Source organism: Athene noctua, chromosome 18, assembly GCF_965140245.1.
Source record: "Athene noctua chromosome 18, bAthNoc1.hap1.1, whole genome shotgun sequence".
In the NCBI taxonomy this organism is placed as follows: Eukaryota; Metazoa; Chordata; class Aves; order Strigiformes; family Strigidae; genus Athene; species Athene noctua.
This window is the reverse complement of record NC_134054.1, coordinates 1992803-2016570: the sequence shown is the minus strand read 5'-3', so window position 1 is coordinate 2016570 and position 23768 is coordinate 1992803. Positions and strand designations below refer to the sequence as shown.

Here is a 23768-nt window from a genome sequence, read left to right as displayed (position 1 = left end):
TCCCCTCTCAAACTGGTTTAAGAAATGATCTAGACACTTCAGCACTTCTATGAACTTCAACAGACACCTATCTACATTTTTAGGCTCATGAAGTACCTACAAGAGCTTTTGCCAGCTTTTTCTAATGTCAGCATGATTTACTTCTTAAGTACTGACTTTTCTTTCTTAATTGGGGCTCAGTTTGAAATGTGAGTTTTTGAAGCTGTTGTTTCTAACTTCTTTGCTTCCAAATGAAAGCAGAAACCATAAATGACTATATTTAAGTGTGTGAAACAGAACAACTTGCATCCTTAGACTGTCAATTCCACATACACATTTATTTACTTACAATTATAAATAGAACACTTCATAAATATTTATAAAGAAGCTCCCAAAGCCCAGCCGAGAAAATAAGTATTATCACCATTTATCAGTTGTCAAACTGAAACACAGGCGGAGACATGACTTGTCCAAAGAGTCCAAGCAGGCTAACATCACAGCCAAGGCCAGGCTGTCAGCTTTCCTTCCACCACTGCCAGCACTGCTGCATCCCCTTCCATCATACGTTCACATTTAGCAGTGCCTCCACCCACTGTGCTCACATGGGTAACCATCAAATACCTTTTTCATAGCCCTGACTTTAAACCTCCCACTTGTAGGAAGTTTGAAGCATCCTGAATTTGATGGCAAATCAGGATGGGGACCACTTCAGTTAGTTTATTCTAGCCAACTGAGGAAAGTTTCTTAACCAGGTGTCAGAGCCATCAAATCCACATGGTGCTTGGGTCATCAGAGAAGGGTTGAGAGCTGCGTCTCTCACCTCCAGTGACTCTCACATCCAAGAACCTCCTTTCTGACAGCCAAATGGAGAGCTCTATGTCTGAACAGGTCACAGGAGCTCCTGGTGAAGTGGAGAGAAGTAGGCAATCTTGGAGATAGTTTCATCTGAGCTACCTTGAAGTGAAGATGTTAATTTATTTTCCACTGAATGTAGAAAGGAGTAGCCAGGTGAAAACTTAGGTGTCTTCAGGGCAAACTTAGGGTGAATGAATGCCTTCTGTACCAAATAGAATCTTATTTATCTGACATTAAATATAATGGGAGGTTTCATTCTTGAGCTAAGAGTGCTGAGCTGAGTGCTTCCTTGCTCCCCCCTGTGCCAGGCACACTGAGTCATTGTGTAGCTCAGCCTACAAGAGCCTTCAGGTGTTTGCACTACTCTTTCAGGAGTTAAACCATGCCCTGAAGGTATCTCAGCTTCTTCCCATCCAATTATTCCTATTTAACTCAACTAGAATTTTGTCTTCAACTCAGAAGAACAAAGGGCTTCTCTTATGGGGTAACCCACTTGGTACCTTCCCCCAGTTCACCTCTGGTGCTCCACAGTGCTGTAGCATGTAGCAACGGGGAAAATCCCTGAGCCCCAACAGCCCAGGCACAGTCAGGGAGTCAGGCAATGCAGCAAGGCTTCCCTCACAAGGCACAGCAGGAGTGCTTTCCACCCAGGCACATCTGGAGTTTCTAATACCAAATTCATTTTGCCAGAGGCACGCACAGCAGCTGGCGTCTGTCAAGCTATGGCGTTCATTTGGAAATGATAAACCGTTCCTGCTTTCCTTGAGGCCTAGGTCTTCAGCATACACATGGCTGGTCAGAGGCCTCGCTTGGCTCGTGCATAGTCCCTTCAGAGCTGGATTAAATCACTCATCACAGCAGGTGACATTAGACTGGAGAAGCAAGGCTTGGGCAAGGTATTAGTTTGCCCTGCTTGGCTGACAGTGTGAGCATTCTATCAGAAATGCAATGGAAACTGTGACTCTTCCTTCATGATGACATTTTGGGATCCTTTAGAAATTGTTAGGTGTCTGTCTGGGCTTCGAAGGAGAGTTGTGTTAAATTTTGAGCAGCTTGAATGACAGCACAGAAGATCCAGAGACAGACAATGTGACTCAGTCAGTGTTCACATTATCACAGGTGTGAGGCACCTGTGAAGTTCAGCGTGCCAGCTTCATACAGGGCTGAAAGAAATAAACACTGCAAACAGAGCTGATCCAGCTTGTAAAACTGAGAGAAATGCCGTGCCAGAATGGATTGCTAGAAGAAACCGACAGCATCTTGTAAGAAAGTCTGTTGTTTCCTAAAGACAGAAGGAAAAATGATCACTCTGTCTGAGATGTAATAGTTTTGGTCCAAACACCTGTCCCAAATGCAAAGTGGTGCAGGCCTGCCATGGGCTTCAAAAAACCCAATGTGTTAGACATGGACATTGAATTGCTTGACTCCTGGAAAAATACCTGCTCTCATCTTGCTCCTACCAGCATGAAAAAAGAAATCTCTGACAGCCTGATCTTCGATGAACCCAAACTACTTCCACAGCCACAAAACTCAGATAAGAATGGGAAGGTTTGTGTTTTGTGTGTGACATTTCCCATAACCTATCCCTTTTGCCCAGTTCTGTTCATGATGCACCCTTCACATCTGTGAGCTGTAAGATGTCCCTTTCCCATGCCCCGTTCCCTTCAGGAACTGCCCAGGGCAGTCTGCAACCTGGTATGAGTAGATAGAGGTGCTTCTGTTAAGGGCTTTTTGTTAAGTTACACCTATCTCCTCCTCTTTCTTGTCGGCTTCACTTATTTCCTTTAGCATGTCCGTCCTATGTCTCTCCATGCCCTCCATTCTATCTTTCCTACTACTCCCTGGCTATATGTTAGAAGGGGATCATCCAGATCTGCTCTTTGATTTGCTGAGATCAAGTCTGAAAAGTCAGTGATAGTCCCTGACATTTTTTATGATATAAGTCTTATAAGGGAGGAGTTAGGAGAGAACAGAACAGAAATCCTATGTCTCAGTACAGAGCAGAGGGCACCAGAGTGCCATCCCATCAGACTCTGAGACTAGGGACAATGATATTGAAGTAACCCCACAGCACCAGTAATTCACCTCTCCAGCTGCATCCAACTTTCCTCCTTGGGTCCATGTCATTGAGGGTTAGTTGCCTATCTTGAAATTAACTGATTCCTGGAAACAGAGTGCCCAAGGAGTACGAGAAGCTTTGTCCCTGGGAAGGGAACGTTTTTTCATTAGTGTATCTGAACAGCACACTTTGTTACTGGCTGATTTTCATTAAAGGACTAAGGCTCCCCAAGGACTCATTTACTTCCTCCCGCAGTAGCAGGGGTTGAGAGCGTGCTGGGGTGGAGTAATCACTGCACAGTGTGATGCAGTGGCTGCGGCAGTGCAGGGAAGGAAGCGGCCCACAATTCTCAGCTGTTTCTTTGCTGTTAAGACACAATTGTTGTGGTTATGATGCCATATCTACAGCTCTAATTATTTCATGCTTTGGGGGCTAATCAATGGCTTGCACCAACTGCATATCAGTATTGGAGGGTCTGATTTTACCAAGCTTTGTGATATGTGTGAGCCAGGCTCTGTCCCTGGTCTCTCATCACTTCCAGCTGAGCAGTATTTGCATTTTCCGTCCTGGATTACCCACTTCTATGTCTTTCCTCTACCTCAGGTAACATACAGAAATCAAGAGACACAAATTTAAGCAGTTCAGCAACACAAAAACTCCCACCAGGAAGTGTAGGGGATAGAGGATCTCCTGCAGCTTGCAGCTTGTGATCCCCATGAGCTATTGCCTTGGATTTAGAGCAGTGCAGCCTTTTAGAGGCAGCACAAGAGGCAGGTGTCCTCCACCCTGCCATGTCATGGATACGGACAGGTATATTATCCAGGAGTATCACTTACAACATGATTACTACCATTTGTACAGCAGTTAGAGCACCACCCCATTTCCTTTCAAACATGAACTGCCAGGGTCAGAGGTGTGGACATGTCTGGTGATCATCCTCTTGAGCCACCTGTACAGTTACGAAATACTTGTAAGGAGACTATGACAGAGCTACAGATCAAATTAAATTTCCCCTGTCTGTATTCCCAAATCAGAATGGGACCATTGGCACCTCCAGCCTGCTCAGATCTATTCTCTGGTCTCATGTTTGACTGGCAATGGCCAGCTGGTTCTTCACAGGAAGATGTAAAGCCAGTCAGTGGCAGATGGATGATTATCTGCCCTCTTAGGAAGATCATGTTCCTGTCCCATAGTTAAAGTTTATAAAACACAAGTTCTTCTATACTTCTGTAGGTGTGTATTCTTTCCTGAGTTTTCTTTTCAACACACTGATGCATTTAATGTTGACTTTCTCCAAGTGATAAAGACAGTTTCCTACTCAAAACAAGTTGTGACTTCAACAAGCTCTCACCTAAAAATAGTATAAAAATAATAGAGGTCCAGAGTGAAGTGTTTGATTGCCCTGATAGAGTCTCATATTTTCTTTCTAATGATCAGGCAATTAATTTTTGTGTAATTTCAACCCCAGTTTCCAGCCAGCTTTGCCTGAGATCTCCAAAGCTAGAAGCCTGTGCTGAATTAAAGGTCTTCTTGATGTCTTCTGTCTCCTGTTTTTCTTATGGGTCAGGCACAGAGAGGCAAATCTCACACACATTCAGCAGCTGATGCAGAAACATTAGTCTTTAAATACTTTGTGTTTTATTTTGACCATGATGCCAGTTCTCTGAACATAGAGGGGATGTTGATCTGGGATGACACAATCTGGGTGTAGTTGCACATTACCCTGCGCTCGGATTTACCTTTGTCCCTAGTCCTGTTTCTGGAGGAAGGCTGCCATATGGGGCTGTGCTGTCCTCCAAACAGGCTGCCTGGCTGCAAACCACTTTACTCCTGCTTTGGGAGTCCCAAGTTCCAGATGCAGACAACTATAAAACGGGAGGAATTGCATTTGGTGTGTGGGCTGCAGGAGCACAGAAAAGCCACAGTACTGCGCTGGATAGAAAAAAAAAAAACCAAACATGAGGACTAGTGACAAGACACAAATTACCATAAGCCACCTCTGAAATCCTTGTTTTCCTCCTAAAACACACTATAACACTAGTGAAAAAATTTCCAGACTAAACTGGAGTCTAAAGTATTTTCCCTCCCAAAACTTATTCCTCTGTTTCACTACATACCCACTCCACTCACCTTTTCAAAAGATATTCAGCCACACAGGCCAGGCACAGGCATGCTGGTGGGCTGCTTGATCACAAGAGGTCGATGTTGGTCATTATCGTCACCACTGTCAGAGTTGTGTCAGAATTGTCACGTTCATGAGGTCAACAGCCATAAAACCGTAAAACCAACCAACCAACAAACTGGGAAGCAGCAAAACAAATGTATAGCTCAAGCTAGACAGTTTAATGTGCCATTAGCAATCATTACCAAATCTAGCCTTTTTAATTAGTGCATGGTCTCATTTTTGAATCAGCTCAGGTTTTTTTCTATTGGCTAAGAGATGATATTTGTGTGGAAACATGCAGACCTGGGTAACCCTGGGCTTGTCTACCTTTCAAGTCAGAAGCAGGATGGCAGCTCCCCTTACTGTGTCCAACTGGATGGAATAAAAGCAGCAGTATGGCTGCAGCAGCATAAAGCTCCTGAAAACTCGTGGGAGTCGAGAAAGATGGTTTATTGATAAATCAGAGGTGGTTTTGGGAGACAGGCCTCTGTTTTGCAGTAGGATGGGCTCTGAGTGACCCCCATCAGCTCCTCAATCAGACAAATGTTATCACTGACAGTCAGAGACAGTATGACGGGACTGATATTTGTGAGACAAATTACTTCAGCGGGAATATTTTTGCTGCTCACTACAGAAGTGCTAATGTTCTGCTCAGGGATCCTCACTCATCAGGGAAGTCCTCTTTCTCTGTCACTATTCTAAGGTGCTCAATTAGCATGGGGACTCTTCAAAGAGCTAATGGTTATTGATCATTAACCAGGACAGGGACAGGATGCTCCACCATGGCAGATGTGGGCTCAAAGTGCTAAGTGTAGGTCTCATGAGCTTCCTTGTCACTGTCCCTGGAGCTGGTGTGTCCTGTGGCACCAGAACAAGAGTTAGGAACAAAGCCAGCTTCTGCACTGCTTCCCCTGAACCCTTGCCGCTGAATTCCCAAATGAGGTTGCGCTAAGTGTTTCCTAAGTATAACAAGGCTTGTGTATTGGGTCTGAAAAGACCTTTCCTAGTATGTGGCAGGCTGCTAAGTACAAATGCTTTAACCAGCTTGTTTAGGGCAAAATAGTTTGACATAATTTTCTTCCATTTCCAGTTACTTTAAGACTTGGATGGTGACATTAGGGTAAGAATGCACAGCCCAGATCTCCTCCAGGAGATCCCCATATGTGCACCCCTTCCCACGTCCCTGATGTATCTTCACAAGAGGATCCTGCCAGTCTGAGAGCAAAGACTCTGTCACCTTCCTGCTGCTCACTGACTTTCCTTTAAAGTCACTCACTCAGCTTTTGCCTGGATCAGTGCAGTGCCCCAGCAGGCTGCATCAACCCTTGCCACAAGAAACTGTTCCCTGCTGATGGGGATTATTATTTTGGATGCCTCTGGCTTTCTGGATGCCTTGGATCCCAGAACACCTCTCTCCCCATGATTTCAGAACCCAGCTCCAGATAGGACGTGCTGGCACATGATGCCTGAATATCAGTGCTATTCAAGTACCTTAAAATGAAGGACGTTCCTGGAAAGGTCTGCACATTGTGCTTTTTACAGCCTGGTGGTTACTCATATTATCATTTAATACCTTCAACTGTGTGACTGTAAGCAGTTTCCAGAAGTCTAAGTGAATGGTTTCTTGTGATCAGGCATCCTTATTTGTCCCAGTTCTTCCTCTCCCCTCTCTTTTTCACTTTGCTGTTTCTTTCCTTAGCCACCCTTTTATTCAGTTCTACTACTTTTGTCTGAATAAGAGTTATTCCAATGCCATGGAGTAGTGGTTGGCATGGCTGTGGTGTCTGGACACTAGTGGAATTGTGCAGTTTTTCAGAATTTCTGTTGGGAGTTTGGCCTAAGAACCCCTTCACATTTAGCATCTTGGATAACTCAGTTCTCCCACTGAGAACTGAGATATGTGATCTAGGGCCTCCCAGACCCTGGGTCAAGCTAGCCCTGGCAGAGATCAGGAGCAAACACCTTTTTGTTCAACTCCTTGGTGGATCCTTCTCTTGCAGCCTGTTCACAGCTCCCAAGGGGATTAAAGAGCATCAGAATCAAGATCTGCTGCACAAAGCCAAGGGTGATGTGCAGACCTAATTTCACTGGAATGGTATCTGAGACAGATCTGAACAGCTCTAGTAGTACACATCTGACCCTTGCAAAGGCGTTCAGATATCAAAGAATGTTTATCTCTAACCTCAAAGTTTGTACTGGAGACAATCACTTCTTAGTATTCTTCCTCCAGCTGAGAAAAAGCAGCCTCTACCTTCCCTTCTGCTAATACCCTTGAAGCATGTGTGCAGTGTGATCAGCCCCTTCCTTTGCCCTTAATCACTTTCTCCCAGCCTATATAATTAAATTCCATCAGGTATTGCATCTAATTTTTGAGGAGCTCTCAAAGAACAAAAGCCAGTTCAGTCGCAGGTGAACAGAACAAATTAATTAGAAGGGGAATTTTAGGCCCTCTCTAAATTAGATCAGCAGATCTCCAGCAGAAGCAGCATAGCTTGGCTGGCTATGATGCTGTTCACTTCCTGAGCAGCTGCTCAGTTCCAGAGATTGCATACAGTGTTCAGAGACACAACATGGCTAGAAAGTGGATTAGGCTTAGAGCAACCCATGCTAAAAGGCACTCCAGAGCACAATTTCAAAGCACAACACAGAAAATTGGTGGCCTGGTGTCTCTCATTAACAATGGTATAAGTTGTGCCATTAGATTGCTTCATTGTACTTTGGGAATGTCTCCCTGTCATATTCCTGCATATCTGACACCAATAAAAGTGGATGTTACTGGAGTGTCAAGCTCTGCATAGTGCTATTTACCAACATTCCTCCTAGCTATGGAGATCTTTATGAGTAAGAGCTGGAATTACCATATAAAACCAGATCAAATACCCAGAAGCCACTCATTATAAGCATTTAAACAAGTAAACAGACAACACCGATGCAACTTGCAGCTACCTCTAGGAATTTGCACTCTTGGGGAACTGTCAACACAATCTCCCGTTACACAATGAAATAAGCATGTGGGTTGTGCTAGGAGCTATGGAAAGGCACTCCATGCAGGTAACTGGGAATGTCCCAGGCTCCTGGTGCAGCATGGAAAGCACCAGCATAAACAGACCCTCCATGCTCAAGTAATACACCGCTTTCACCATGTGGTGCAGGACCAAGTAGAGGAAACAAAACCCCAACAGAGATAAGGAAGAGCTTGTGGGGGAAGGTGGGGGCAGATACAGACAGCTGAAAAAAATGTTGTTAATTCAGTACAAAGAAGAGGTTTTAAAACCAAAACCAATCTCATTTATCCTGCCCTCACTCATGGCAGAAATGTCTGGTTGTTAATGCACATACAACTCCACCAAACATTCACTTCTCCCCATTTTCCCTTCTGGAAGGCACCTGCTGGGCTTATGAGCTTTCTACATGTGTCTGCACTGGGTAGCCCTGGATGCGCTGCCAAATGCTCGAGTCGTGTCCGGGTGGCCCCCTCCTGTGTGGCTGGATGTAGCCGTGGTCCTACAGTTTCAGGGCAACATTGCTGATGACAGGAGCACAGCAGGAGGGGTGAGAGCCAGTGGTGGTGAGATTAATCAACAGGCAAACGCTAATGATCACCATATTGAATCCTCTGGCTCACTTGCCTTCTGTTATAAAGAAAAGAAGCAACAGAAGAGTTTCATGAGGGAACCATATTAGACCAGGAGTCTATAGGAATGTGTTATCCTCACTGTATGTACCATTTGCCATTCTCCTTCTAACCCACGCTGTTTCTCTCTATAACTTTAAAAGTGTGATTGAATTTAGAAAAGAACCAGAACAAATAAAAAGTTGATCCCTTTATAGCCATACCCTGAGTGGACAGGAGCAGATTAAGGGTCGTTCTTACGTTAGCGAGGATGCTTAATACCAGTGAGAAAATCAACTCTGGGGCTCCACATAAGACAGGATGGGGCTTAGAGAACAGAGCATCTTTAAGGGGTTGTCTACATTCATGTTTACACTTTGGCAGACATATCTCCTAGGACGTGAGAGCAGGAACATTCACAGCCTGCTATGAATTCACAGGCTCAGCACATGAGCAGAGAGCGTCTGAAACCATTTTCCTTTTCTTATGTACCTGGGAAAAGTGGACTGCCTTATCACTCATGATTCTTGGTCAACCACTTCCTCTCCCTGCATCATTTCTCCGTGTTTCCATTTCCAGTGAGGTTCCTTAGTAAGTTTTATGCTATTGCATCTTTCAGACAAAGGTTTTCCCCCATCTTAACAACAAACCCTGCAAACCTTAATAACAAATTCTCATTCTTTAATGATAAACCTGTGGTTTTACATCCTCTGCCCTTTCAGTTCCTAGTGATAGAACCAGGCCCTTTGGAAGATGACTACGGCTAAGACATGCATAGATATTTCCTCTCATTTTATCCCTGGTCTCCCAGAGATTTTCTGAGATCACATGCTTTAAGAACTCAACCCTTCAGAGTTAACTGAGACAGCAGCAAGTACATTCTCTTTTACTGCCTTACCCAGAAGGAAAAATTAGTTGTCATCATTGTTTTCCCCTAAAAGTCATTTCACAGTGTGCAGACTGCAGTGTTCATGTACATGTGGACTGTGTGTTTCTAAAAATTCTGTTTGTTGAGAAGCAACTTTATAAGCCAAATGCATTTGGGGACTCTATCTGAAGTTCTGTAACTTCTTTATTCAAGAAGATTATTGTAAATACAGACATTTTTTAACATTTCTGAAATTAATATTTTCGTATCAAAATAAAACTGCTGTTTTAAAGTCAGTTAAGCATGCAAGCATAAACCAGTTTCACTTAGTTATCTCAAGAGATGTTATTACTTGGAATTTAAGGGCTGAAGTTGCATAAATCCATGCAACACAAAATCCCAACACAAGATTAGAGTCTTGCAGTTTGATTCAAAGATCACACCATCTCCCTTATCCTTTGGAGACTTGCAATTTTCGGTGTAATTTTGGAACAACATATTCATCTCCTTTGCAGAAGTGGGTTTCTCTAGTGTATAGGTTCTTGACATAATTTTCTAAGCACCTGTTGTAACAGAGCAGGAACTCTTTCCTGCTGCTTCCACTTGCTAAATCAGATTACAGAAAATTGGAATAGCACTTGAGACTTCCCTCGGGTTACTTTTCCATGTAGGTAATTGCTGTTATTCCCATAGGAAGGCTGTGAAAGAGTGGTTCAAGAAAGAGGGACTGTAGGAAATACAGCAAACAGGAGAGGCCTTGACTGCAAAACCGTGAGTGGAAGTAGAGGTGCCCACTGTGATCTCCAAGCTAAAATGAGTACAACCATCCCCATTGCCGAGTAAATGTCCAGCTCTGTCTTGTTCGTACCCTAGCCACTGAAAGGAAGCCAAAACCCTCTAGAGCAGGATTGTGAAAAGCAAATTATATAAATAATTATGTAAATGGTATCATAATAATGCAGGACCAGTAGTCCCAGGTCGGAATAGGACCCTGAATCAGGAGGACACCTATGCACAAGCTTCTTTTTGGTCCTTTGCTTATTCACCATTGCAGGTTTTACCATCAGTCCTCCATTATTTCTAATTTCTACATGAATCGACAGTGCATGTGAGTTGTCCTTGGAAAACAGAGATTCAACCCTTTCTCTTAACACAGCAAAATGTCTAAGTCATGAGTACCTCCAGCATCCAGGTCACTTGAGGTACCCCGGGTTACCTGGAGTTATCTAAGCTCAGCTGGGGCTAACTGCCACCTCTGGAGGTGATCGCCTCCATTAAAAGCAGAGCACAAGATGCATTCTTTGAAGCTGTGACTTCTTAATAACACCAATGTATTGTGAGAACCTTAAAGGTATAACAACTTCGATGCTTGGTGCTGTACTGACACAGACTAAAACCCAATCCAGCTTTGACCAGGAACAGGGCAAGAGACACCCAGTCTCCCGTGGAGAGGAAAAGGAGGAGGGGTAGTACTAAACCTGTCACAGCAAGTGAAGCTTTTATCTCTGACAGCAAGTAAGAAATCCAGCTCGCACATAAGAAAATGAGCACACTTTGCCCCTGCATTGCCTATGACACTTCAGCAGTGAAGGGCACGCAGAGCAAACAGCAGAGTACAAGCAAGCGGTGAAGCATGATGATGTGCTTGCTACCAGCAGGACATTCTGTGGGCTGAGGTTTATGGAGCCAGCCTTTACCTGCTCCATACTGCTGGGGAGAACTCATGTGTCATGGAATTTAACAGTGTTACAGGGAAAAGAGCCAAGATATTTATGAGATAATTAATTAAGATGGTTTATCTAAATGTGTCAAACAAAGACTTTATGTGCATCTAAGCTGGCATTTTCTCTGGCTGGAAACTCTTGAATTTCTTCCACGCTGATCTGGGAATTAGTGCTGGGAGAAAGGAAACAGATTTATGACCACACTTCATAGATACAGCATTACCCTCAAAATCCTACATAGCCAAAGGGACCTCACCTTGTATGTGGAGCTGAAAGTGGATTGTTTGTTATTTAACATTTCAACACTCTAATCAAAACACAAGAAATAGTTAGAACAGTACTAGTGCTCATATTCAAATTAATACAGAAAAAACTCATTTATTCTGCCTTAAAATGGCTACGTATAACTTACTAATACTCACCTTGGGTCTCTGGTGTCGTCCTCACTCTTCCCATGTCTCTCTGGTTGGGTCCTCAATTTGTCACCAGGGACAGCCTGGCTTTGTCGGGCTGTAGCCGCGGGCTAGTCTCAGAGCAGAGACAGCTCAGGATAGGTGACAGACACTGTGTCACTATCACAACTCAAACAAACCAAAAGCGGCTCAGGTCCAGGCAAGCCCAGCCCAGCCATGAGACCCCCACCCATTAGGGTCAGTACAAACCCTGGGGATTTTCATTGGTAACAGCAAAAGTCTTATTTATTGGGCTTCAATAGGAACTCCACTTAGACAGGGAAGGGCAAATGCCTGGCAGCCAGCAGAGTCACCACATTTATGCCAGCCACCACTGGGTCCGCGATACTAAAGAAATGTTACGAAGACAGTGGCTGGTTTGATGATGCATCTCCCACAGTCTGTTCTGTCACACCCCTACAACTGCTCTCTGGAGATTTCTCCCAGGGAAGTGCTTTTTTTTCCTCTTCTTTTTTTCCCCTTTTTCTTTTTCTTTCTTACTGCTGTTAAGTAGGTGGAAACAGGGAGAATTGGCAAAGACCAGCCATCTCCCAACACACCAGCAGAAATTCATGCACCAAAGCCTGAGAGATATGCAGTCCTTCCTCAGGCATGGCTGGGTTTAAGTATAAATAAATACTTCTGGATATCACCAAATTCCCCTGGTTCGCAGACCTACCAACATGAAGGGATCTGAGAACAAGTACACTCACTGTATAATGTCAGCACTCACTAGTGCAACAGAGAAAAAGGATAAACCGTAAGTCCCACCTGGCAGGGATCAGAAAAGCCATAGTTTAGGTCCTTACCAGGAAGGAAGAGGCATGGTCTTGAGTGCTTGTTGGCGGGGAGAGAAATTAAAGCTGCTTCCTTCAAGAGCTCAGTGAGCAGGCTAACTACTAAATTAGATAAAGCTGTATACTCATTACTGTGAAAACTTACAGGGTTTAGTTGTGACTGGTATTCTCTGTATAGAATATTTTAAATCAACCTGCAATAATTGTTTCCTTGCTACAGAATTCAGCAGGAGGATAAAACAATCCTCAGTCTCTATTATGTTTCCCCGAGAGGGTGTTATGTGGTAAACATGAATGTGTGAGTACTAGGGATAAGTCAACTAATCGTGGCCCAGTAAAAAAAAAAAACAGAAGGAAACGTTTTCTCCCTCTCCAAAGTCATACAAAACTTGAACTCCTTCTGTATCACTAGCTGTACAATTATAGTGTGTGCTTAAGGACGCAGAAGGAAGGTTAAAGGTTGGTTTGTCATTAATTTCTGACAGCCTAAGCTGAAAGGATCCCCTTAATACATGGCTGCTCTAAAGCACTTCTTTGGAAGCCAGTCATGCCTCCTGCTCTGCTCTGGCCTGATCTAACATTAGCTCTGTGAGGTGCCAGAGTTGTAATGTCACTGCTCCAAGTGTAGAGGTGCAACAGCACAGCTCTGCCTAATAGCGATGGGAACAGCTGACTTTCAGTCACACTGGGCTGTTAAGTACTGAGACTCCTCTGAATAGGAGCCCCAAGTCTGTTTGGATGCTTGTAGGTAGTGGCATTCTTGTACTCACTGGGCAAGAATTGTAACCCGGTGAATTTTCTATTGAGATATTAGCCAGTCTTGATTTGCTTGTACTTTCACAGTGTTTTACATGTTGGCATTTCTGTAAATGGCACGTATGATGGACAGGGGTCCTTATATCCACAAGGAAAAAGAATCAGACTCCCTTTTTCTTCCTCTTTCCTTCCATGCAGAGAGGAATAGCTTCAGCACAGGGAATGGGGAGTACAATAATCTGGCAAGCCTTTGTTTATATGAACCCCTCATCCCTGACATCCATGGGGTCTTTTCCCCCTGCTCTACTCTAAGGAAAGGAGTGTCCCTTCTCGGCTTTGGATAACTCAGTGCAGCTGTGTGTTGATGAGAAGCAGACCATGGGAGCAGAGCTGTTTCCTAGACAAATCAGGTACTTCAGTAGGTTTTTCTGCTAACCAGCACATGCATTTGGAGCCTTGGAGAGGTGCTGTACTTCATTTTCCTATCGATTTAATCCTCACTCATTTAAAGTGTCTTTATTTAGACTTCAACAGAATATGAACTCATCACTGTATTTCTGTCATCCCCAATGTGTGTTGCCAGCAAGGCCCTCTAGCACCACAGTCCTGTATTTAACTTTCACATAGTAATTTTTTTTAAGCTAACAGAACCTAAAACTGATGTTTCCTGAAGCCTCTTACAGCTTGGTATAGCTTGCAGGGGGTTTGCAAAGTCAAAGACAATTGCTGTAGTTAACAGAGCAAACAGTTAAAGAAAGGAGATGTTCCCTTGGTCACTTATCAGGAAAGCCAGCACAGCCTTTACCTTCACTTTTGTCTCTTTTCCAATGCCAGAAAGATACATGAGTGCGACCTGGACTCATGCAGCTCACTGCACTGGGTTTGGCTTGGTCTACTGTGCAGTAAGTGGGCATATATTTGGCAGGTTGCTAGTCTGGACTGATACAAACCCTGTGCCAGAAAACTACTTCCCATTCTTGTAATCCTGTGGGAAGTGTTCCAGTATGCGTCATTTTCTATAAAGCCCAGTTCCTGGCCAATAATTTTACTTGAAAGATCCAGTATTCCGTGGTGAATAGTAAGCTTTTACCCTTCTTGGTTGTAAAGAAGGCTTGAAAAAGCGATGCGTATGCAGTCTGAAAGCTGATAAGGCAGAAATCACACTGAAATATATCAAAAGGAAAAATAACGACTTCCCAATTTTCAAGTTGGAACTATCCTCTTGTTCTGTGTTGAACCCAAGGTTCTTCCATGGCCTGGTCTAAGTTTTTACCATGTTTTCAGATGCACTGGGCAGTCAGACATGCAAGAGCCATATGCTTGCTGGAGCCCATGCCAGCAGGGTCTAGCTGGTCTCAGTGACACAGGACAGCCTGGCTCATGGTGGGCAAGATTTGACCCTGTCTGCTCAGGTGAGGCACCTATTCTCTTTCCAAAACATCGCAGAAGCCTTGGGCACTTGCAGGGAACACAGACACCCTGACCTAGAAGACCATTTCTAGTGTGCCATGGAGGAGGCCATCCCCTATAATCTGTTTAGCATAGTCCGTGGCCAGATGGGCCCATGGGGTCTTATCTAAGCTGGGTCTCTGTGATCAGCAGTCACATATTATAGAGAACAAGTAGGATGAAGCAGTGAAGAATGTGACAAAGGCTTAGCATGAGGAAAAGGGAGATAAAGAAAGAAGAGGCAGTTATTTTGGAAAAGGGTTAAATTATGGGTAGGTTGTCACATTATTAGGACAGGGTGAGTGGAACTCATCTCTCCTTAGCCCACCAGTGTGATTTAAACTAAGGAATATCTGTTTTTCTATTATTCCCTACAATGATTTGGATCACATCTTGTCCATGTCTGGATGTGTAATGCTGACAGCTCACCCTAAGTGCCAATAAACTCTTTCCAATTGCTTTTTTTTTTGTACAGTTGCATGTTCAGGATAGACAGTGTTTCCAGAACTATGATATTAAACCAGAAAAAAACACACTGCAGTGGCCCTTACTGTGCCTTTATTCTGACAAATGTGAGAGGTGCCAGCTGGCTTCTCTTTGGATCTTTTAAGAAAGAAAATTGTAATGTTTCACTGACATCCCTTGGGGGCCCTTCTTATCATTGTAATCTCTGTTAACCTGTACCCTATGCTGTGGTAAGATACAAAGATGCCCAACCTGCCTGCAAACACTTCCTTCAGTGGTGTAGGCCACAGCCATGTCTAATATCTACCAATTTCTGCAGTTAGACCTTCCTCAAATTGAGATCATTTATGTGCTTGCTGGCTGCCCTGTGCCTCTCTGGCCCCAGGAATTCCTCATTTTGGGTGTGGAGCCTTGCCCTCTCTTGCATTCAGAGATGATTGTATTTGATTGAAGTATAGAGAGAGTGATGCAGAGCAGCTTGCCATGTGCTCAGTAAACACCTTACAGTTGTTTTGGCTGCTCATGCCCTTTGTCTCAGTCTGTTGATATGTGTAAAATAGCTCCAAAAGAATCACTCCAGCAGAAATGAGCAGCATCAGAGCAGGTAGGCTGGGGGATCTCCCCCCCCCCCCCCCAATATAATTTTTTTTCCACAGAGATCTGTCTGAGAACAATGTTTGTGCCGAGTTTGGATGTGGGGACTCCCCTCTGGGTGTAGGTTTTCTCCCAAGGAAATCTGTGACAAGATTGAGATCAAAATCCAAGAGTGTACAATGCAAAAACCTGTCCATGACAGTCCCTGTCTGCCCTTCTCAGGATGATGCAATCCGTACTCGGTAATAACGTTTCTGAGAGGTGGATAACAGCATTTTAGTTCAGCTCTAATAATTCTGTTAAATCTGAGCTGCGGTTGTAATTGCTGTTTGTGACTGAGTTTGTTCCATATGTGTGTTATGCAGGATGCCACTGTAATGAAATGTTCCCTCTTTGAGCTGTATGCCCTAAAGTATGTGCATTTATTGTGTGGCAGGCAAAACACTCATCTCCTCTCTGCCTCTGCTGTGCCTTATAACTAAAGGAGAGGAAAAAAAAAGTTATGTTTAACCTTGTTTCAATTTCTCTTGGAAATTTTAAGTTGTCTTAGTGTTAGTCTTCATTTGTTTTAGTAACAGACAGCCTTGATGGAGTCCTGTTCGTTTCTTTTAAGGAAAAAGCCTGCAAGCCTGTCTGCGTCTGAGGGTTTACCTGCATTACAGCACATGGATATGAGTGTGAGCAAGAACAGGGAGTGAGAGAGAAGGTAAAGCCTCCTCCAGGGCTTCAGAACCGTGCTCTAATACAGCATTTTAAATTTTATCCTAACCGTGAGAAATAGGCCTTAGAGATGCAAAATCTCTAGAGAAATATTGTATTAAAAGCTAGCATGTTCCATGCCATGAGATCAGGTAGGTGGGTGGTTGCTTTGCTTTGGAAGTAGTGAGTGTTGTGAGACTCTATCGTAATCAAATCTGGCTACTATACAGCGCTTTTCATTCACAGACCTCCCCGTGCTTTGCAGGCAGAGTAACTCCCTTTACAAACAGGGACGCAGAGGCGCGTGGAGGGGACACAGCCTCTCTGCTGTCCTGCTCGGTGCCTGAATGAGGACGCTGGTTGTGACCTTGTGCAGCTACCAGCAAGCCCCAGAGTTAATACATGCTAGCTGTGTAGGACACCTGGATATGGAAAACTAGCAGACAGCAGCTAATTCCACCCAAAGTGGGAGCTGTAAAAGATGGGTAGTGCGTGCTGGGAGCCATGAGTATGCTGGGCTCTACTGCCTCGCCTTGCTGAAGACACTGTTCGGCTGCACTTGCTCGATCTGACTTCTCTCAGGTCTTGGGTGCTGCCTCTGGGTTCTGGGTTTCAGCTCGCTGATGGCTGCAGCCCACGGAATGTCTTGTGTATGCTCCCAGGGAAATACAACACCAATAGGCAGTTTTGCTCTGATGTGAGCTCACATGGGCAAGGAGGGAGAGCAATGTGAGTAATGCCTGTAGAGAGCAGGTACAGGAAAGCCATCAAACTGTCCTCACCTCATTTATACAGGAGGTTAAGCTCAAACATCTCCATTTCATTGTGTGCCTGGGGTTCTGCAACAGCGGGGGCTGGTGCAGCCCCTGGCATCAGGAATTGCTCGGGGGAACCGTGTGAGGTTTCACAGAGAGGCTCTTTCTGTCTGGAATGGCAGGGTTTTTTTGGTTGGGTGTTTACTGGCAATAAAAAAACCTAGAAATCTGAACTGAAATGAAAATCCGTCTGTTTACACTTGTTTTTTGAGGAATTAGGGCATTTTTAGCTCTGTCACCATAGGGCAGAGAGAAACACCCAGCTTCAGCCTACTAAAAGTGAACACCTTGGATAAGGTGCAAGTGCTCCTTCTTAGCCCATGAGACGAGCATCTCCATCACCAGCTTAGCTCAGTTAAGCTCAGCTCGTGGCTGAACCCCCTTTTGGCAGGGCCAGTCCCTCTCACCAACTGTGGAAGGACTCCCAGCAGCTAGGTGAGAGCTCACAGCTGAAGGTAGGAAGGAGGAAAACAGCCACAAAGGAGAATGAAACAGGGATGTTTTCTGGTCTGGCATAGCCCTGTCTGCGCTTCCACTACTCTGCAGCCTTGTCTACTTATGCTTGAGCTTCTTTAGCTCTGCTGCAGCTGCTGGGCACATGCATCTTGGTAAGGCAGAAGGAAGCATTCACTTCCAGTGCGAAACATCTCAGTCAAGAAGCGATTATGGAAAAGTCTGTGTGAATAACAGCACCTGAGCTTGGCCCACCAGCAGCCCCCAGGGCGCTTCTAAAACTAAAAGCCATGTACCAGCATTTTTACACTGCAAAGCCAAGAGAAATGATCACAAGTGAGCAGGAATAAAAAACCATATAAAACAAGCATAGCATCCTATAATGTGTCCATAAAAAGGGAAACTTCATGCTGCTTGAAGTCTACAAATTCAAGTTTCTCATGGGAAAACATATCTCCTGTTCAAAAGCTAATGGCTTGTTATCACAAGAATGTTTTAATTTAACTACTACGTACTCTAAGAAGGGGCAGAGCAAGGTTCAGAGAGTAAGTGAATGATGAACGATCTTCAATCTGCCAGTAAATGTTTGTTTGGGTTTTTTTTATATGCTTCCCCTTCTTGATCTCTGTCTTAAACAGATTCTCCAAAGGGACATATAAAAGACAGCTGATTTCAGCTAGAGGTAATACCACTTATTTATGTGTTTCCCTTATCATTGTTTAAAATGGTAAATTTATGGCACTGATAGAGTGCCAGTCACTAGAGTAGCTGGCCCTGAGAGCACAGAAATTGATGGTATAAGAGCAAAAATTGGCTTACTGAAAAGAAAAAATGCAGCACATTTTAGAAAAGTGATAGAGAAGAAGAAAGCAAATTGGACATTGAAGCCACAGGCCATCTCTGCAGGCTTCTCAGAACAAGAACAAACATCTCATGAAGCAAGAATAGCTTCCAGGGACTCAGAGGCAAAGTCTGCCACCCTTTTCCAGGAACACAGCAGCCAGAGTTGCAAGACCTAGGTGTGAAGAAGAAAGAGCCCATGATCTTTCCTGTGGAAGCAGAAAATCATTCTTCTTTCTGGAAACTCTCTTCTCAGCCAATTTATGGGTGGATGCCTCCACGTTTGAATGTTTTTGCTACCACTGTGCATTACTGTAAGAAGAAAACTGCCTTGCTGCTAACAACTCCCAAACTTGTAGAAACACTTTATATGTGTTTTCAGAAGTTTACAGAGAGCACTTGACTGACCTTGACCAGAAAAAATATGTGAGGGAAGGGAGTGAGATGCTTTTTCTATTAGATGGGAATAAACATTTGTCAGAAGTTTCAACATCTTATGCTTGCCATATGTGAGCCTCTTCTGAGGATCTTCAGCATGCCTGTGTGATGGCAAAGTCTATGCAAGGCTCTCCTGGCCAGAGACTTGCTGGTGTCCTCCCTGAGTAGGGACTGGGGTTTTGAGCCTGCTCAGATCCATTACAGGGCAGAACAATGAGACATTCTGTGATAATTTAGACCTTGGGGGGCAGTGCTTACCCTCAGCCCACTAACATGCAAGGTGGACTTTGATGACAGGAATAGTAGCTGCAGGGATACTGGGATGAGAATGACTGGCTAAAAAGGAAAGAGGAAAACACTGCAGACTGATGAGATTTCAAAGTCTATGTTCCCATTAGTTTTCACAGTGTTGCCAGAGAGCCTGAAAGTGTATGAGAACAAACGGCATTTGGTCTCAGTGTTTGAAAAATAGTAAAGGGCTGTAGCATCTGTCAGAGGCAATGTGAGCCAGCCAGAACGTGGCCCCAGGCTGCATTTCCACCTGGACCCCTGATGCCCATTTGGCCCTCCCCATAGCTTCCTGACTCAGCTCTCTTGCTTGAGTGCCGTGCGCTGGACCATCTGCCATGCTGGACTTCCAGCCACCATGGATCAGAAGAAGAGTGATGCATCATGGGCTTGTGCAGAAAGGCATGGAGAAGATGGAGACTTAACAGGGAGAGAGCTGCATTCCCAGCCCCTGAGGCTGCCTTACTTCCCTCCCCCCACACCTATCTTATCTTTGCCTCTGTCTAAAATAAAAGGAATGGAAAAATTAACAACAAGAAAAAGGGAGGAGATGATAAAGAGTATCTGAGAAATTATCTATGTCCTCATTTCCGAGCTTTGCATGGTAACAGGGAGGCAGAAGGCCTTTTTCTGTATTAATATATTGAAATATTAAAATGTTAAAAAGCTGGGTGTCTCTTGAACCTACTCTGTTGTCATGGACTGAGAAAGCTCCTAGGAAGTGTTCTGCAGAAGACTATTGCACTTGAGAAAGCATCTAGGGATGCCATTCAAGGACCAGAGCAAATCGAAGCTAAAAGACGATTTGCTATCATACTGGTAATGGGGGCTTGGGTCCAGCCCGGACAAGAATGATATTTGCACCTCTGCTTTTGTGCTGAGACAAAATCTCTACCAACATGAACGTTCTCAGAGGTCTGGCTGGAATAGGGAAGAATCAACCCCACATCTCTTCTGATTTCACTTAGCTCCTTAGTCTTGAAGGTCTGAGTGAGATCAGTTCCTTGGGAGTGCTTTTCCTAGCATACCTGAATCTGAGCCACTGATGATCAAATTTCCCGGAGATTGGGGTGTTTGGTTTGGCACTTCAGTGGTTTCCCTACCAGAATCTGTTCATTCCTTGGCAGTTATCAAGATATGCAATTGTTCTCCATAGATCTTTGCCAATAAAACAATAAGACTTTGATGCTGCTATAGCTGTTATGTTCTGTTATACCCTCTTTATCCATTAATAATGTAACCATGTGGTGGGGTCTTGGTACTCATCTATGAGGGTTACAGAGGGACCGTATAGCATATATGTGTGTATATATATATGTGTACACAGGCACTGAATAAAGGGTTCTTTGTTTTCTTTTCCTTGGCAGGTCACTATGGAAAGGATATTTATCGAAGTGGAGGGCCAGATCTCCATAATTTCATCTCCTCCGGGTTTGTCACATTAGGAAGAGGACACACGAAGGGTACAGTGGAAACAATTTTTTGCTAAATAAAAAGATTGTTTTAAATAAAAAAAGCTATAACTCAGAAGCTGGGTTCTAAGTGCTATGAGATAACAGTATTGGACTGCAGTCAGTAGATTTAGTCTAGCAAATATTGCTGCAGGTAAAATACTGTGCTCCTGGCAGAACCTTTTAAATCCTAGCAAGGGAGACGGTGGGAGAGTGTCGAGTTGGACAGCCAGACTCCAGACTCCACTCTGACTTTGCAGTTCAACAATTTATACTGCTTTGTGTTTTCCTGGGTGCATGGTTGCAAACCACCATCGTGCTGCTGTACTTATAAAGGGAAGGGGAAGGAGTGTAATGCTGTCCAAGGGCAGGCAGTTAACACTTCAAGAGTGCTTTTCTGGATTTCTTTTGTTTGACTTGTGGGCTTTTTTTGGGGGGGAGTATTATGAATATTTTATAAAATTATTTATTTTTAGGTCCTAAAACATATATTTTATGTGTTCATATAATCTGTGATATAATGTACAAACATGAAAACACAAAAATATACATATACTGCTCTGTGTATGTTCTGTGTGTATGTACTGTATATAAAATATATGCTGAGAGACAGTTGTAGCTATATTAGATAAGTAACCATACATCCCAGGAGTTGTGGTGACACAAAAGCTGTGAGATCTAGCTCAAAGTAGCTAGTCACCAGAACCCCAGATGAATGTTCATTTTATGACGTTGTTGCATATTTGGTGAGTTTTTATAGTGTACAGTGAGACTATGTTTGGAGCATCTTTCTGTTCACACCCCCACCCTGACCGAGTCACACTGGTGCACTGGCAGTGGGTTGCGACACTGGGAGTGCAAGCATGTGCCATGCCAGTACTCGTCTGGTTTTGTGTCCTGCTGACTTCTGAGACTGTTGTACATTTATATAGACACAATGTATGTGGAGATACCTATATAGACACAATGTACTGTATGTGGAGATGTGTCCATGTGCTCGCATGGTTGAATGCACCTGTGTTGTTTCTGTGGATGACCATGACTCAAATTATTAAAAGACCTTTATTTTTTCGTACATTTCCTGCACTTTTTCAAATTCTCCACAAGTGTCATCCAAAGCAGTGTTGGTCCTGTAGAACTGTCAGAGAAGAAACAAATATATGTATATTGTCTGTGTATGTCTGTGTGTGCTTAAATAAAGTTTACTGAGGCTGAGGCAGCACCCGTGGGACTTGTAATACAATACCCTGCAATTCCAGCCTGGCACTGCACCGGTGGAAGGAAGGCAAAGGAAATCACCATGAACCTTCAGGTGGGCTGGGAACTGAAATGGTTCAAGGAAGGACTCATGGATGGCATTTCACACAAGGTCTCCCTTTCTCCTCCCCATCCAAAAGGAGTTTTACAGTCTTGTCACACCACATCAGGCCTGACAGTGTATTAGGGTAAGATAGCAAGTGTACCCCGGTAGAGTTGTGGTTTACAGAGTGGTGTGTCCAGATAGCCTTGATCAAGCACGTGGATAACCCTGGGCATGTCTGTAAAGCCTGCTTCTTTGTCTCAGACATATGAATTATCTTCAAGCAGTTTTCTGTACAATACGCTTTTCCCAGTTCCTTCCCAGATAAGAGTAAAACCTGCTTTCCTTCTGTCACTGAAAAGTCCTGGGGGCTCTGTTCTTCTACAGACCCACCAGTGGTTTTCACACCTTTTCCACTGGCTTTGCTGGAAGCCCCTCAGAGCACATTTCCTATCCCTAAGAAGTTGGGAGAATGAGCAAGGGGAGTCCAGACTGATTATGTACCTCCTCTCCCAACAGCCATCAGATCGGGTGGAGCTTTCCAAAATGAATAAAAGTTTTTTATTATGTGAATATATTAGACTGTATATTGGCTGTTTATGGACATAAAAGAATGGATTGGCGTTTGAATTTACTTTTCATCTACCTGTAAATTCACATTTTATTTGAACAGTACGATAATGATAACTTCTAACTTCTTAATAGTAAATTCACATGCTCACTCATGACTGGTGCAAGTGATTAACATCTCCACACATTCTGCAGGCAAACTGCCTTGTTTGCTTGTGCAAATGTGTAGATTTGTCTTTGTCTGTGAGATGATTTGATTGCCTATTTGTGCTGTGAAAGCAGGGACTTTGGATGTAACAAACGACTTAGGGGCTCTATCATTAGAGTTGTGCCCTGTATCATTTGATTATTTTTGGAAATATTACATGAGAGATTTACTGTGTTCAGTTTGAACTGGCAACTCAGCTGTACATGTAGACAGGAGAGAGGAGTGCTCCAGCAAGGCTTACAGTACTATGCTTCAACTGAACAACTTCATGCTCAGATTTTGTCCTATTTTACTCCCAGTGCATGTGTTAAAATCTCTACCTCCACTACTATTAACCAAATAACCTCACCCTGCCTTGCTGTTACACCACCATGGAAGAGGGTTCTGCTTTTAGACTAAACAAAGCCCATGAAGTTTATCTCAATATTTCTTTGCACTGGGAGACACTTTTTTGGTGTTTTCTCAACTGTCTTCTGTGCTGTGGCAGAACTCCAAGTGCTGAGTAATATTTAAGAGCTAATCTATTTTGGGAGGAAGACAAAGATGTCAGACATGCCAAACTACCATGGATACCAAATCAGCATATTCACATGTCTGACATCCACAAGCTCCTTCAAGATTGTGATTTATGATTCTTATATGACACTCCATTAGGCAATGCATCACTGCCTGGCATTTAAGTCTATAAAATCACTACATAGTGTGTTCTTCAAACCATGGTAAAAGACTTCACTGCCAGTCTGTCATGATGATCTAGGAATGAATCCAAAGTCTTCAGGCCATAGAAAGTGTCCATGGTGAGACACACGATGAGGCTGATCTCATCTAATATTAGATAGCTAGAAGTAAGACATTTTATTCTGAGGTAATAGCCTTCAATTCCATGTAGAGACACCTGGGAGACATCAACACCTCTAAATGAGTGTTCACT

At 43.7% G+C, this 23768-nt stretch overlaps 1 protein-coding gene across 1 annotated transcript in view; it reads left to right on the top strand.

Annotated features, from left to right (window-relative positions):
* Positions 1-23768, top strand: part of SHISA6 (shisa family member 6) — a 254984-nt gene that overhangs the window by 36597 nt on the left and 194619 nt on the right. Inside the window, exon 3 of the mRNA XM_074921896.1 lies at positions 20676-20771. Coding sequence (XP_074777997.1) covers positions 20676-20771 — 96 coding nt within the window. The remainder of the gene's footprint in view (positions 1-20675; positions 20772-23768) is intronic.